Here is a 14,250-nt window from a genome sequence, read left to right as displayed (position 1 = left end):
CAAAGGATGTAGAGATTTGACAGGCATTTTATAAATAAGAAACTTGATAATGGCAGTATCTGTATTCCATACATTTTGTTCGATCAACAAATTGTTGATCTTATCACCAAAGGATTACTCAATCAAAACTTTGACTCTTGTATTAGCAAGTTGTAATTGACACCTACACTCCAACTTGAGGGAGAGTATTAGAAATAAGAGGTCAGTTAACTGTTTATAATCAACTTGAAGGTATTTTTGTTATTTATTGTACCCTAGATTTTTGTTATTATTGTACCCTAGTTTTATTTCTTTATTTGTTAGGACTTATCGTAGTCTATATATATTCCTCCCCTTTGTACATTTTGGATATCGTAATTTTTTTCTCCCTGTACTAGAGTCTTCCACATATACCTTGTTGTCTTCTTTCTTCTTTTGAATAACTTTCACGAGGTCAAACAAATCACTCATCAATTATAAAACTAACGTTCTTGTCTACTTTTTAGACAGGAATAACAAGATTAATTATGAACTCTTCTTTAAGCCTAATCATTTCCATGTCAACTATATCTTGTCAAGGAATTTTCTACTCCAAATTTAATTTTCCAACTTAACGAAATTCAAACTAAAAAATAAACAACTAATCTATGATCAAAAGATTATAAGCATTACACAAGTAAAAACATGCACAAATCATGCAACGAAACCCAAATCCCAACATTTCTTTTTCTCCAACGTCCACCCCACTGCTTCAAAGAAAAATCAGAAAGATGGAATTTCATTAGCCGAGTTCCCTTTTCTTCTCTTTTTTGTTTTAAGGAGAAGAATGATTCTTACTTGGTAAATCAACTAATCTTTCGGAATACATCATGAGGCCACTGATTCAATCATCAGTATGATGCATACTACCTTTAACACTGAAAGTGAGAAAGTCAACGAGATAAGAAAATAAGAAACAAGTTAAGATAACCAGTTTAATAAACTATTCCTTGTTAAATTTGATTTATCTCATCGCAACTTTTTACCCGTATTAAAAATTTCTGCAAGCCTTCTTTTTTTACTCATAATTCCATAGATTTTTTTTTTCAATTTCCTAATTTGTATTCTTTTGGAGGTTGATTTCATCCTTTTTCATAGAAATCTATTTAACAAAATTTCTAGGTCGGTGATCGTCATGGATTAAACTCATGACCTTACGATCATTATTTGAGACTGTCTCCTTTTTTACCACTAAACCAAAAACCCAAGATGGTTAATAGCACAACTCATTCTCACTATGAACAATAACCAAATGCAAGAAGCAAAAGCTTCAAAAGCAGATTTTTTTTTTAACTTAATACAAAAAGAAAACAAGAAGACCTGCAAATGGAGATATTAATGATTGCTTCAACCAGTAACCCTCGTCCCCTACAAGACATTAATAACCACAGATTTCCTCCTCTCGTTGCGAAAATGCAGCAACAATAAACACTGAATTTAGATAGGCTAACAAAAAACATCATTTTTCAAAGAAAAAAAAAACATAACCAAGATGGCAACAATTACTGCAAAAATTAGAGAGCAACAAGAAGAATCAGAAATCTAAAACAAAAATCTAATTACCTGTCTTGTTTAGGCAACCTGAGATTTCCACTGAAAGTAGTTGGAAGTGTTGAGTTTGAATGATATGAAGTTGTGCATTGTTGGAAATTCTGTTTTGTGAGGGCTACACCTTGTTTGGCCATGAGAATTACTGTGAAGCAGTGATTGAGATGCTAGCAGAACCAAGTTTCAATTTCTTCAACTTTTGTACAAATTGTGCTATAATACCACTGAAAGTAATGATTTTCATTCAAATATCCCAAAATAATACATAATGTCTATGTATATATACTGCATATATGTACTACATACTTAAAAAACATACGGATAATCCTTGAATAAATGCACCTTGGCTTTAATACTCAATCATCTGATGATTGCTCCCAGTAAATTTGACCTATCATCCCTTGCATCTTTTGCTGTTACAAAATTAACTAAATATTCTATCAAATTTTGAAATACTGAGCGGGTTTTTATTTTTTTATTTGGGTATTAATAGAAGAAATTATAGAATAGATTTAGTTTCAGAAGAAAGTAAAAAAAAAAAAAAAAAATGAGCAAGAACAAAGTATACCATCTTACAATTCAACCTGTTTTACATACCGTCTCTAGATTCGTCAACTTTTTGTCATGAATTTCAGCTCCACATCATAAAGGAATTTACCCATTACTGTGACCAAAAAACCATGCCGATGAACTTATTTGTTGCAATTGGATCTTCGGAATCTGAATGGCCTCATTAGTATTGCATCTTTGGTTTTCTATCAACTCTACCCAATCAAATCATATGGGATGGATCCAACTTCAGCTCCAGCTCATAAGATGAGATTATAAACTAGAACTAAAACATCATCTGTAGCAACATATAGCAGAAAGTTCTTATCCAAATTCAAATCAACAATCTAATACTATATTGCATCTAACTTGAAAGAGAAGATATAGATTCTCTCATTGACAAGAATCATTAGGGCAAAACAGTGTCTTCGTTGGCAGCAAAGATCAGCTGTGTGCGAAGGTATGTTTCCAACCAAAGTTCCAAACAGCTGTTCTTCCTTGTTTTCCAACAGAGTTGTGGGGTTAAGTTGCATTACAACTCAATAAAGGCTCTTAGGGCCTTAAGTAATATGCAAATAAAATAAGCAAATCAAACTAAATATCAGCTTTAACTTGAACAAGAAAGTGGCCTACTTAAGCTTGATTGAATTTCAAGAATTCAAGCGAGTTAACATAGAATGTGTTGTCTGTTAGCCAGAAGAAGGCACCAACATTTATATTAACCCAGTAACAACTTAGCACTAACCTAAAACTAAACTTATAGGAAGACATCAGGCTTATAGAACATGATTGAAAAACAAAATGTAAGGATATTACAGTAGATACACTGTAGGTAGAGGTACAGTGGAAAACGTTCCGAGTCCTCAAACTTTCAAAAGCTGCATTTTGTTGGAAAATGCTAAAGCAATCCAATCAGGTTGGGCGGCGGACCATTGCAACTGGTTAATTTCACATGCAGCAGAATACATGGACATTGGATCAATGCCATTGGGGCCTGCAACCATAGGCAGCTCCCAAATGAGCGCCTGCTTGTCATCCCCTGCGGAACAAATATGCCTGCAGCTCCGAGGCGCCCAGGCAATAGCATTGACACTGGAATGATGCCTCTCCAGTTCAGCAACCGGCACACTTGGTGAGCGAATGTCCAAAATAACAATTTTGTTGCTATCCATCAGAATTGTGGCCATGTACCGCAGGTCCTGTTTGTTCCAAGCCAGTCTGAGCAAAGGGGTATCGGGTTGAGGGCTTTCGTATATAATGGTAGAGTGCTCCTTATCTCTCATGTCGAAAATTCTTACCGACCCATCCGCGGAAACAGAGGCAAAAACCCGGGCTTCCCCCCAAGCAATGTCATAGACCTCTTTGTCGTGAGCTATGAACTGGGTTTCCACCACACTCTTCTCAATGTCCCAAATAGTACAAGTGGTGTCAATACTGGAGGTTCCAATTCTCTTAAGCTCAACTTCATTCCAGTCGAAGGAAGTTAATGGGGCACAGAATTCACTGGTTTTGCTGTTGTTGAGGAGGGAGAGGGGTTCGATGGAAGAATCTCCGACTTTCCAGAGGCGTAGAGAGTCGCCAGAGGAGGCCAAGAGAGAGGAGAGGGGACTGGGATTAAACATGAGCTTGGTGGGTGGGTACGGGTGCTCAAAGGAGAGGGAAGGATTAGTTTTAATTGAGACAGAATCTGGATCAAAAGACACAATGTCGACGCGGTTGTTGTACTCTTCGACGAAGCTGCCAAGCGCTATGCGACTGGAGAAATTAAGTGAGTGTGCATGAGGGGAAGAAATGGCCATGGCGTAGAGAGGATGCGGAGAATCGTAGGTCGCCAAGAATTCGGATCTGGAGGCTGCGTTTTCCATGATTCCAAAAGCGAAGAACGATGGAACAGACTGAGAGAGAGGCAGTGAAGGACGAATTGATGATCGGTTCACGGTGGCGAGATGGTGATGTCTAACGATCGCTTTACTCAGAAAAATAAAACGAAATGGAAAAAATTGGGGAACTCGGGAAGGATGAAGAATGGAAAAGTAGGAGGCAGGCGGTGCGAAGTCATAAGGAAAATTCCCCAAACTTACCCAAAATTCCGCGTGTCTAAACTCCAAACAGTGAGTTGTGGCCTCCATTATGAGATTTGGCCCATATTTTAAATTGTAAAGAATAATGGTTTCACGATGACATCAATTGTGACACATCCCCTCCCAAACTATCTTCTCCTAGTTAAAGAGATGGCGTGAAGTCAACCGATAGTGTCCCTTTCTAACAATATTGATAAGTTCTAGAAATAAGTTATTATAATCTTTTAGGTAAACTAATGAAGTCGCAACGCAAGAAAGAGAAAGAAAATGTATAGCTAAATAGATAAAATAAGTCAATTACACATTAGAAGTCGCAAAAGAGTTTTATGCCTCTTTATCACGGTTTTCATGTCTTAATACAGTTCCTTAGGTGAAAAAGAGAATCGTTGCACATCCCCTCCCGGATCACCTACTCTCGACCTGAGAGACGGCATGAAGTCAATCTACATCGTTCATTTTCTGAACAACACCAGTTGACTCTGACATTGAATCTTTCTGAAATGCTAAACGGCTTTGAATAAATTAAAAATTCATGGAGCAGACTAACATAATAAACATACATTAAACCATCTTCATTACATAACCTCAAATAAGCTAAGGCTAAATGCCATCATTTACAAAAAACACGCTAAGCAACAGAAGATAAACATCTTAACTTACTTAACCCTATACAGAACTTATGTACAATACATGAGTGAGTCCAAGTACTGACCAACGGCAACAAAATTATTAACAACTATGCACAACAAACTGGAGATAACGGTCAAGTTCTCGGATCATGATCTCCTCCTTGAGAGTGGAAAACATTTGGAAAGGATAAACTAAATAGCCCAGTGAGTGACGATATTGTAAAACATACTTTTAAATAAATACACTTTAGTCTTTTTCATAAATCATTTATAAAGCTTAACATAAGTATAAAATCTTAAAAACTTCTTTATGGAAAACTCCTTCTATCTTTCAAATACTCTTTTATCTCTGTATACTTTTTACCCAAGAAACTCGGTCACGATAGTTACTATCTCGATCTACTATGCCTAATTTAATAATCTCGGTCAAGATAGTAGAGCTCTGTTGGTCATACTATCCTACCAGATCTCAGTAGAAGCTGGCTAAGTGGCCAGCAAAGCCCCATACCCCAAATTGTGCACATTGACTGTCGAGAACTCGGTATATAGAATATCATGGTTTTCTTACTTAAAACCATTTCCATCAAACTCATGCTTTTCAAGCAACTCTCTAGACTAGTAAACAATTCTATTTTATAAACTCAAATTTGATCTTAAATTATTGTTTGCAAAACTCATCAATAAACTTATCAATATGTACATGCTTTGCTAAATATTTTTAAACACATGCTTTGAAAACATTTCTAAACAATCATACTTAATTACTTTTTACAAATATGCTTGTAATCAAGATAATCACTACAAGAAGTGGGGCCACTCACGATGCATAAAAACATCGAAAGACATGTAAATCACGTCGGAAATTAAGTTTTTGATGCCGAAAGAGACATTGAGAATAGTGTCAAAAGAAATGCGTCAGGAGACAAATTCTCGACGCGTCACCAACACGACATCAGGAATATATGTCTCCCAACGACAGTATTTTCGAATTTATCCTTGCATCGAAAACAATCCATCCCCGACATCCATATGTCTGACGTCAGCCATGCATAAAAAATAACCATCCCTAAGATATATACTATATTTCTGACATATATCAAATTGTTTAAATATATTTTTTTTATTTTTTTCTTAAATGTTTTTTATTCAATTATAATATTCGTATTCGTTTTTGATTATAGTACGATTTATGCGATATTAAATTACAGAAAATTTACAATAAATTAGTGAACGTCGAAATAATATATCAAATTGAACAAAAATTTAAATATAATTACGAAATCAGAAATAGTATTTGTTTATAATACACAATGTTAAAAAACGAAGTTCATAATACAAATAAAAAATAGTAAATATTCCTAAAAAATGTACACAGAAATCCTTACAAAATAACGTACGTCACTTGATGAGCCTCGTGAAGCTAACATATCTTGCTTTCTTGTCTGCTCTTCAATCGCTCGTTTAGCTTTATCAAGCTCAACTCGTAATTGGAGCTCTATCATTGATTGCGTCGAGGTTGTGGCACTACTTGCACTGGTCGTCTTGCAAACCTTGGGCTTAGGTCCCCAACTAAGACCTTTTGAGTAGCTCGATCGTCTACCCAACACAGTCTCGCATATCTCGTCCCTAGAGAGTTGTTGAGAACCCTTCGGGATAGGTTGAGACTTGAGTTTTAGCATTTGATTCTGCAACAAATATAGAAATTAAGTTAGTAACTCACAAATAAATTAAAGAGGACAAATAAGGGCAAAAGTATTACTTTGATAACTTACATGCGCATCCTCCGCAACCTACGATAGGAAAGTCCCATCTTGAACGTGTGTTTGTCGAAACAACTCCACACGATCGATCGACTCTCCTCTTTACTCAACGAGCTCGTGCTATCGTTGTAGAAACAACTTCGACTCGCTGCTACGATTGTAAGGTTGCTTCTGTTTAGCAGCTTTGTTGGTTCGTGATTGCTCCTGCATGAAAAAAATTATATTGTTTATTTTGTATACATATTAAAAGTTGAAAACATAATTAACCATTACAAATCGTTAAGTTGCTCGCATGGAATGCATGACTCGTGTAATGATCATAGAGGTAGTGTCAATCCTCATTATGTCCCACCAATATCTGGGGTGGTTGGCACGTGCCTCCTTAGGGTCGTACTTTTTGAAGTGTCTATGACAGTCACCCCAAAACTCTTTAAAGGTACTGAGCATTTGATGCTCAACGAAACTATTCAATGCTTGATCATTAAAATCAAACACGAAAAATCGCTACACATTATAAAAAACAACACACATTAGCTTGGTTAACTTAAATATATTTCAAATAAAAACATAAATATATAGTGGACGTACCTGTAGGTCGCCTTTGACGACCTTGATGTATTCTCTACCTACGTTTGCCCACTTAAGGCAGCGGATTGGAAATGTCTTTTGCACACACACACCTACTACAAGACTGAAGCGAACAATGTGTGGATAACAACAAGTTAATGTGAGAAAAAAGTTCAAATAATCGTGAGTTAAAACGTACCATTAGACTCACTCGAATTATCGTATGTCGACGATGACCCTTCTGTAAGGTTATCTAGATCCTCGACGAACTCAAGGAATATCGCATTTGTCTTGTCTAAACTGCTCGGGAATGACAACATAGTGCATGTAGCATAGAAAACAAACATTCAATAAGCAAATAGGAACACATAATTAGATTCAAAATATAAACTAAATAAATATGTGGGTACTTAGTTCGTCACTATCATTCCCTGTCGCTTATTTGGCTTTGATGTGAATATTGTTCATCCCCATCGACTATGAAGTCATTAGTGACATGACACACAACCGATTTTTCAACAATTGTGGGATCAATGTCAGTCCTGCACAAAGTGTCATCCTCGATGTGTTCATCCACTTGATGGCCAATAACGATTTCTAGTACATTCAGTTGCTCATTCTCAACATCATCCATTTCGGGCATGTCCCATATACGCTTATTCTTGACCACTTGGACAACTTTCCAATTACTACCATTTTTGGGTCATCTAGGTAAAATACTTGTTGTGCATGCGTCATAAGAATTACTGGTTCCTCGGTGAATAAAAAACGAGACGTGTTGATAGCTTTGTACCCTAATTCCATATGTGTTCTTTGACTTTTGTTGACATCCGTGTCATACCACTGATTCTTAAATAGTCAAACATTTATTTTCATCAAATATTGAACGTGCAACACTTCATCCATAACACCATAGAAATTATTATCGTCACTTCCATTTGCATTGCTTTCATCAATTACCATCACTCCAGTATTTTGTGTAGTGCGTCGAGAATCACGTTCTGACGTGTGAAATCTCAGTCCACCCACAATGCATCTATTATAACAACGAACGTCGAATGATGGTCCCATCGTAAGTAAGAAGAAATCGTAAGATAGAATTTCAGTGTCATGCAATTCTATAACCTAAAATCAATGTAACAATGATTATATACATTCACGTGCAAATACGTTAGTGCATACATGTCATACGTGCATACTATATACCAGACTTCGAGACCATTCAGGAATCCTCTGATGTCTTTTGTACAGATTAGTAGCATTTTGAGCCTGTCGACATATAAGCCTTAAATGTTTTCTGACGGGGATGATTATAAGTTTAATTGTTGTAACAACAATGTATAACAAATACTCAACAACTATACCTAAGAAATACGAAGATAAGAAATGATTACTTGCAATACTCCAATATTTCGTTTACATTATTGAGAATGTACCAATGGAACAGGAGTTTCTCTTCCTATCATAGAGTACGAAGACTTGACGCACCTAATGGTCATACTTCCTGGTTGAAAATTTCGAACTTACCAATCACCTCGTCCTCTGGAATGGTATCATCATTTCGCTCATCTCTAGTAAATCGAGTCTAAGTACCACTTAGGTACCGTGAACAAAAGGTGTTTGATTCATTCATCACATACGCTTCTGCAATAGACCCCTTGGGACGTACTTTGTTTCGAACATACTGTTTCAAAGTGCATAGACTTCTTTCAATGGGACACATCCAACTGTAAGAAACTAGACCAATAACCTTGATTTCATATGGTAAGTGAATGACAAGGTGTACTATAACGCTGAAGAAGACAAGTGGAAATATTCTTTCCAACTTACAAAGTATGATTATGATATCTGCTTGTAATCTGTCCAAATCACTTACTCTTATGGTATTGGCGCACAAGTCACGAAAAATTACATAGTTCGATAATAGCGGTATACAAATTTTTCGATAAGAATGCTTGAATACCAATAGGTAGCAGTCGATGTAATAAAACATGACAATCGTGCATTTTGAGACCTAATATTTTCTCCTATATTTCATTCACACATCATGATATATTGGAAACAAATCATTTGGGAAACTTAACTGATTTCAGGAACTTGTAAAACTCAACTCGCTTGCTGCTAGTCAACGTGTAGCTCGCATATGGCTTGACCAATCGGTTACCAACTTCTATAAGGTGTAAATCTTTTCTTATCTTCAGATGTTGTAGGTCCTACTGAGCATTCATAGTATCCTTAGTTTTCCCTTTGATATTCAACAATGGTACCAACCACAAACATTATTCTCAATATGCATTACGTTAAATTTGTGACGTAACAGTAGTCTCGACCAATAAGGAAGTTTGAAACAATACTTCTCTTTGTCCAATTAAGAGCTTTATTTCTTTTCTTATCCTTTACTGAAGGATGTTTACTCATAACTAGAAATTCCAACTGATCTAGTTGTTCTAAGATTTCATGCTCATTCATCAACACTGGAGAAGCCCTATGCTATACCTTTCCATCGTGTAGCCTACTTCTACGCCACACGTGGTTTTATGAAAGATAGCATCAATGTCCTATGAAGGATATTCTATCTCATGTCTCGAACGACGATCTATCACCTATGCATTTGGGACATGCCTAATACCCTTTGTACTCTACCCTGATAGGTCACCATACGTTGAAAAGTCATTAATTGTCCACAACAAGGATGCATGTAGTTAAAAGAACTAACTTGTAAGAGAGTCATACGTACACACCCCAAAATTACATAACTCTTTAAGTTCCTCAATCATGGTGGCAAATTGTAAGGAAGTAACATAACAAGCCTCATACTGTACGAGGTACTCATATGACCAAAGGGATTAAACCCATCTGAAGCTAACCCCAAACGCACGTTCCGTGGATCAGAAGTAAAATTAGGAAATTCACAATTGAAGTGCTTTCATACCTTTGCATCAATTGGATGTCTCAACACATCATCTATTTCAACACGTTTATCTCTATGTCATTTCATGTCAGCGGACCCTTCATGTGAGACAAATAATCATTGTAATCTCGGTACCAAAGGAGAGTGATGCAGTACCTTATGCAAAAAAATTTCCCTCTGTTATAATTAACCTTGTATCGAGCCTCGCCATATGTAGGACAATGTTGCAAACCAGCAAACTCTTTCCAGTACGATACACAGTCGTACTTGCATGTGTGAATAGTCTTGTATACCAAGCCCAAGTCACGAAGTTTTCATTTAGCTTCATAAAATTATGAACTAAGGATAGTACTACTACATATTGGAAACGTTGCTCTTAAGATTTCTAACAACATGTCAAAGGACTTTTTACTCCAATCGTTTAGAACCTTCACGTGCATCAACTTAACCAAAAAATTTAAGGAGGAAATTTCAAAAAAACTAGGGTACAACTCATTACGTGCTTCATTCAATAAGTCCTTAAATATGTTTGTTGTATCTTCATCTATATCTACCCCAATATTTCTCAGTATTTCATCCTCCAAACGATCTTCCTCTGTTTCCTTTTCCTATTCAATCGAGGCTTGTAAACCATTCAGCATACCAAACATATCATCTTCTTCATGAAAGTGGCTACTACTAGTTCTTTCATCAAAAGGATTACTATTAGTTCCTTCATCAAAGGTTTTTGTACATCTAAAACTAACTGACTCTCCATGATACACCCACTCTGTGTAGTAGGGGGATATTTCAATAATAAGTAGATGTCGTTCCACACCCTCTAATGAGTTCCAATTTGAGTTCATACATCTCTTCTATGGACTCCATATTCTTCCATAGGCATCAACATGAAACTTGGCAACTTCTAAAAATTGGGCCTCTCCCTTTCTATACTCAAGGAAAAACTTATTCCTAAGTTTCATCCAACCCTTGTCCATCGTTAAAGTCCCTAAAACATAAATAGGTTTTATTGGAAGCATATTCCTCCTCTTACATCCTAAACTTACTCCCCTCAATATACAATCTTCTAAAATTTTCACTAAAACTAACTTTAAACTACAAAGGCTACAATTACTGTAGGATAGCCACCACAACCTAATTAACCACAAACAACTTCAATCTTCCCATCCTACTCACCCCTTCCAACAACATTACCTTACAAGCTACCCTACTACCCATCCCCTTCAAATATTCAATTAAACCCACCCTACACCCTTGAAAAGTTCAATTCACCAATCCCCCAATCAAAATTCCAATTGAACCTCCCCCCTTCAAAATTTCAATTCAACCCCTCTCTAATTCTTAACTCATTCCATTCTATTCAATTAACTCTAAACCCCCTTCCCTCTCAAATTTTCAAAATCTCAACAAAAGTTTAAATTCCCCACCCAATTTCTCAAATAACCTCAAATTTTCAACCCACATTCCACAACTAATTCAATATTCAATCTTAAACTAACTTCAAAAAACAAAACTATAAACTAACTAACCTAACCTAATTTCTAACCTAAACTAACTTCAAAACTAACAAAAAATGGGTTTAAACTTACTCAAAATGGAAGAATGGTGGTGCAGCAACGAGGCAGATGGCGACGAGGGGAAGCTTGGGCGCGATGGAGAATCGTTCGGAGTTGTCCTTCTTCTCTTCTCTTCTTTCCTTCGTTTCAGTTCTGTCTTTCATAGAATTGAAACAAAATATATAGAACTTCCGATGCACCACGAAGACGTCGGAAGTTCCACCAAATACTCAACGCCATTAGTGAAAATCAAGAATAGTTTAAAACATTCCCGACGAATTATTAATGGTGTCGGAAATAGTTATAACCATTCTTGACGCCATGCATGAACGTCCAGAATCTTGCTCTAACATAATTGATGTTTGAGTTTTTCTCGATGTCCCATGCAAGCGATCGGAAACTATGTTACCCATTTCCAATGTCGAACAAGAACTATCGATAATAGGTGTCCCCATTTTTGATGTCATGCATGGGACATCAGAAAACGTTATATATTTATTTTAATCGTGAACTATTCTTTACTCCCTAATCCCAGACGTCAGGAATGACTTCTTTTTTCCTAACATCCTTCGTGAAATGCCGGGATAAGGTAATATTAAAATAATATTTTTTTCGTATCCCGACTATGTAAAATGGCGTCGGGAACATGTGTCTACCCCAACGTTCCCTCTTTTGGCATCGTTTTATGCATCAGAAGCCTTCCAATTTCTTGTAGTGAATGCTCAACACAACTTAATAATTATTTCAAAGCATACTTAAATAATAACATGTAATACTTAGAATCGTCATTAAAAATCATTTTGTCACTCACTGATGGTAACTTAGACCCTCGGCTTGTAAACTTTTCCAATCTCCTCTTGATTTGAAATAATGAGAAATAATCCCATTTAATTTCCTTAAATCATAAAAATATCAAAACTTCTCTTAAATTTTCCAAAACCACCAAAAACAGTCCAAAATCACATCTTGACATATGATAGCGCACATGGCTGCACGGTAGGGGTTGACACATGCATGCCTCATTTCATCGTGTGCCTTGCATCTCCGTGGCCCTTCCTCATGCACAAGACTTGTCTTTGCGCGCAGGCCGTGCTGCGTAGCTCCTTGGGCATGGTCCTAGCATAGGCCTCCCCACATACTACTAACCTCTTTGAACTAACTTTTATGTTCATCTCACCTAGCAACCCCTAACGCTTGTCAACCACCAACATTGCTGAGATCACCATTTTTCTACAATAAATTTAACTTCACTTTAGAGCTTAATATCTTAAAAGTCATAACTCAAAGAAAAAATATTTCTATCTATAAAGTTGCTGGAAAATGCCTTACCTTTTTTACCTCAAAAGTTTAGCCAAAAACTCCACAAATTGTATTCTGTAGACTCCTTGGAGTGAAGACTGCTCAGTTTCCTTCTGAAATGACCTTTCTCCCTTCTTTCAACTTAAACTTAACCTTCCTCTCTTTGAATTTAGCCAGCAGACCCAGCTTAGAAAATAGACCCAATTTTAGATCTTTAGGGATAAATTTTGGCAAAAACATACGAGTAAATTGGGAAAAAATTCCAATCTAAAGTGACCTATTTATACTGAACATTGCATGAAAAGTTCTTGACACCTCCTACTTGCTGAAACTTAACTTGAGCATGCACATGACACCTATGAGGCACTTCACCGACTCCACCTCTTCATCATCTCACTTAACCAAAATGCCAAAGTTCCAAACAACAAGCCAAATGCCTTGCTAACCTCACTTGGAATGTAAACCCGATATTTTTTTATTATATTTTATTTTTTTAATATGAAAGGAATAAAAGAAAAATGGAAATTAAGTGTGTGCGTATATATATATGTATAATTAATGATTTTTATTGAATAAAATAAAGAGAAAAGAAAAGAGAAACTAAGGTGGAAGTGCATTCGGTGCATTATTTATAAAAGGAACCCCACCACAAAGCTTCTTTCAATCAATTCTTCACCATTTTCTTCACCATTTCTGCACCAAATTTTAGAGGGGTTTTAAAGGGGTAGAAGACTGAGAAAGGAAGAAAAAGAAGTTCAAAAAGTGTAAGTTAAAGAAGACGAGGAGTTTGCAAGACCAACTTCTTTATAGTTCACTAAGCACATTTTTTATTTTTTTATTGATTCTGAGCTACAAGAATAAGAGGTGAGGTTTAAATTTACTGAAAGCTAATTCATTTTTAAACAAATTTATGAAGAAAGCTTGAGCAAATTCTTATGTTCATTGGGTGAATTTTGATAGAGAAGACAGGGCAGATTGTTTTCACGCGAAATCAGGAAATCTCTGGATTTTTTAGTATTTCAGGGTGTATCGGTGGAGTTAGGATCTCTATTTGGTATGGTTTGAAAGCTTATTCAATTTACTATAACTTTCATGAAAGAAATCGTGAACCAAAAACAACTGAAAATAAGTTAAATTATAGAAACAAGTTAAAGGGGTTGTTGTGTATGCGATTGTTGGAGCGGTTCTGTTTCGAGGGACGTCTGAGATTATATACAGGGAATCAGATTTATATGTCTTGAGGTAAGTTTTAGAAGACCTCAAAATGAAGTTTTGACATAAATAACTCTCACTTTGGTTAAGTATTGGAAGAGGTATGATCATTTGAATGTC

General features: G+C 36.1%; 1 protein-coding gene across 1 annotated transcript; it reads right to left on the bottom strand.

Moving 5' to 3' along the window:
• Positions 1-2,727: 2,727 nt before the first annotated feature.
• On the bottom strand, positions 2,728-4,268 carry LOC103495746 (protein TRANSPARENT TESTA GLABRA 1). The gene has a single exon (XM_008457393.3). The coding sequence runs from the start codon at positions 4,242-4,244 to the stop codon at positions 2,979-2,981; it is 1,266 nt and encodes a 421-aa protein (XP_008455615.2). The 5' UTR covers positions 4,245-4,268; the 3' UTR covers positions 2,728-2,978.
• Between the last annotated feature and the right edge of the window lie 9,982 nt (positions 4,269-14,250).

This window comes from Cucumis melo, chromosome 7 (assembly GCF_025177605.1).
Source record: "Cucumis melo cultivar AY chromosome 7, USDA_Cmelo_AY_1.0, whole genome shotgun sequence".
In the NCBI taxonomy this organism is placed as follows: domain Eukaryota; kingdom Viridiplantae; phylum Streptophyta; class Magnoliopsida; order Cucurbitales; family Cucurbitaceae; genus Cucumis; species Cucumis melo.
This window is presented reverse-complemented; position numbering and strand designations above follow the sequence as displayed.

What these genes read in the sequence shown, in the direction of transcription:
- LOC103495746 (XM_008457393.3), bottom strand. Translation starts at nt 4,244, where the DNA reads ATGGAGGCCACAACTCACTGTTTGGAGTTTAGACACGCGGAATTTTGG.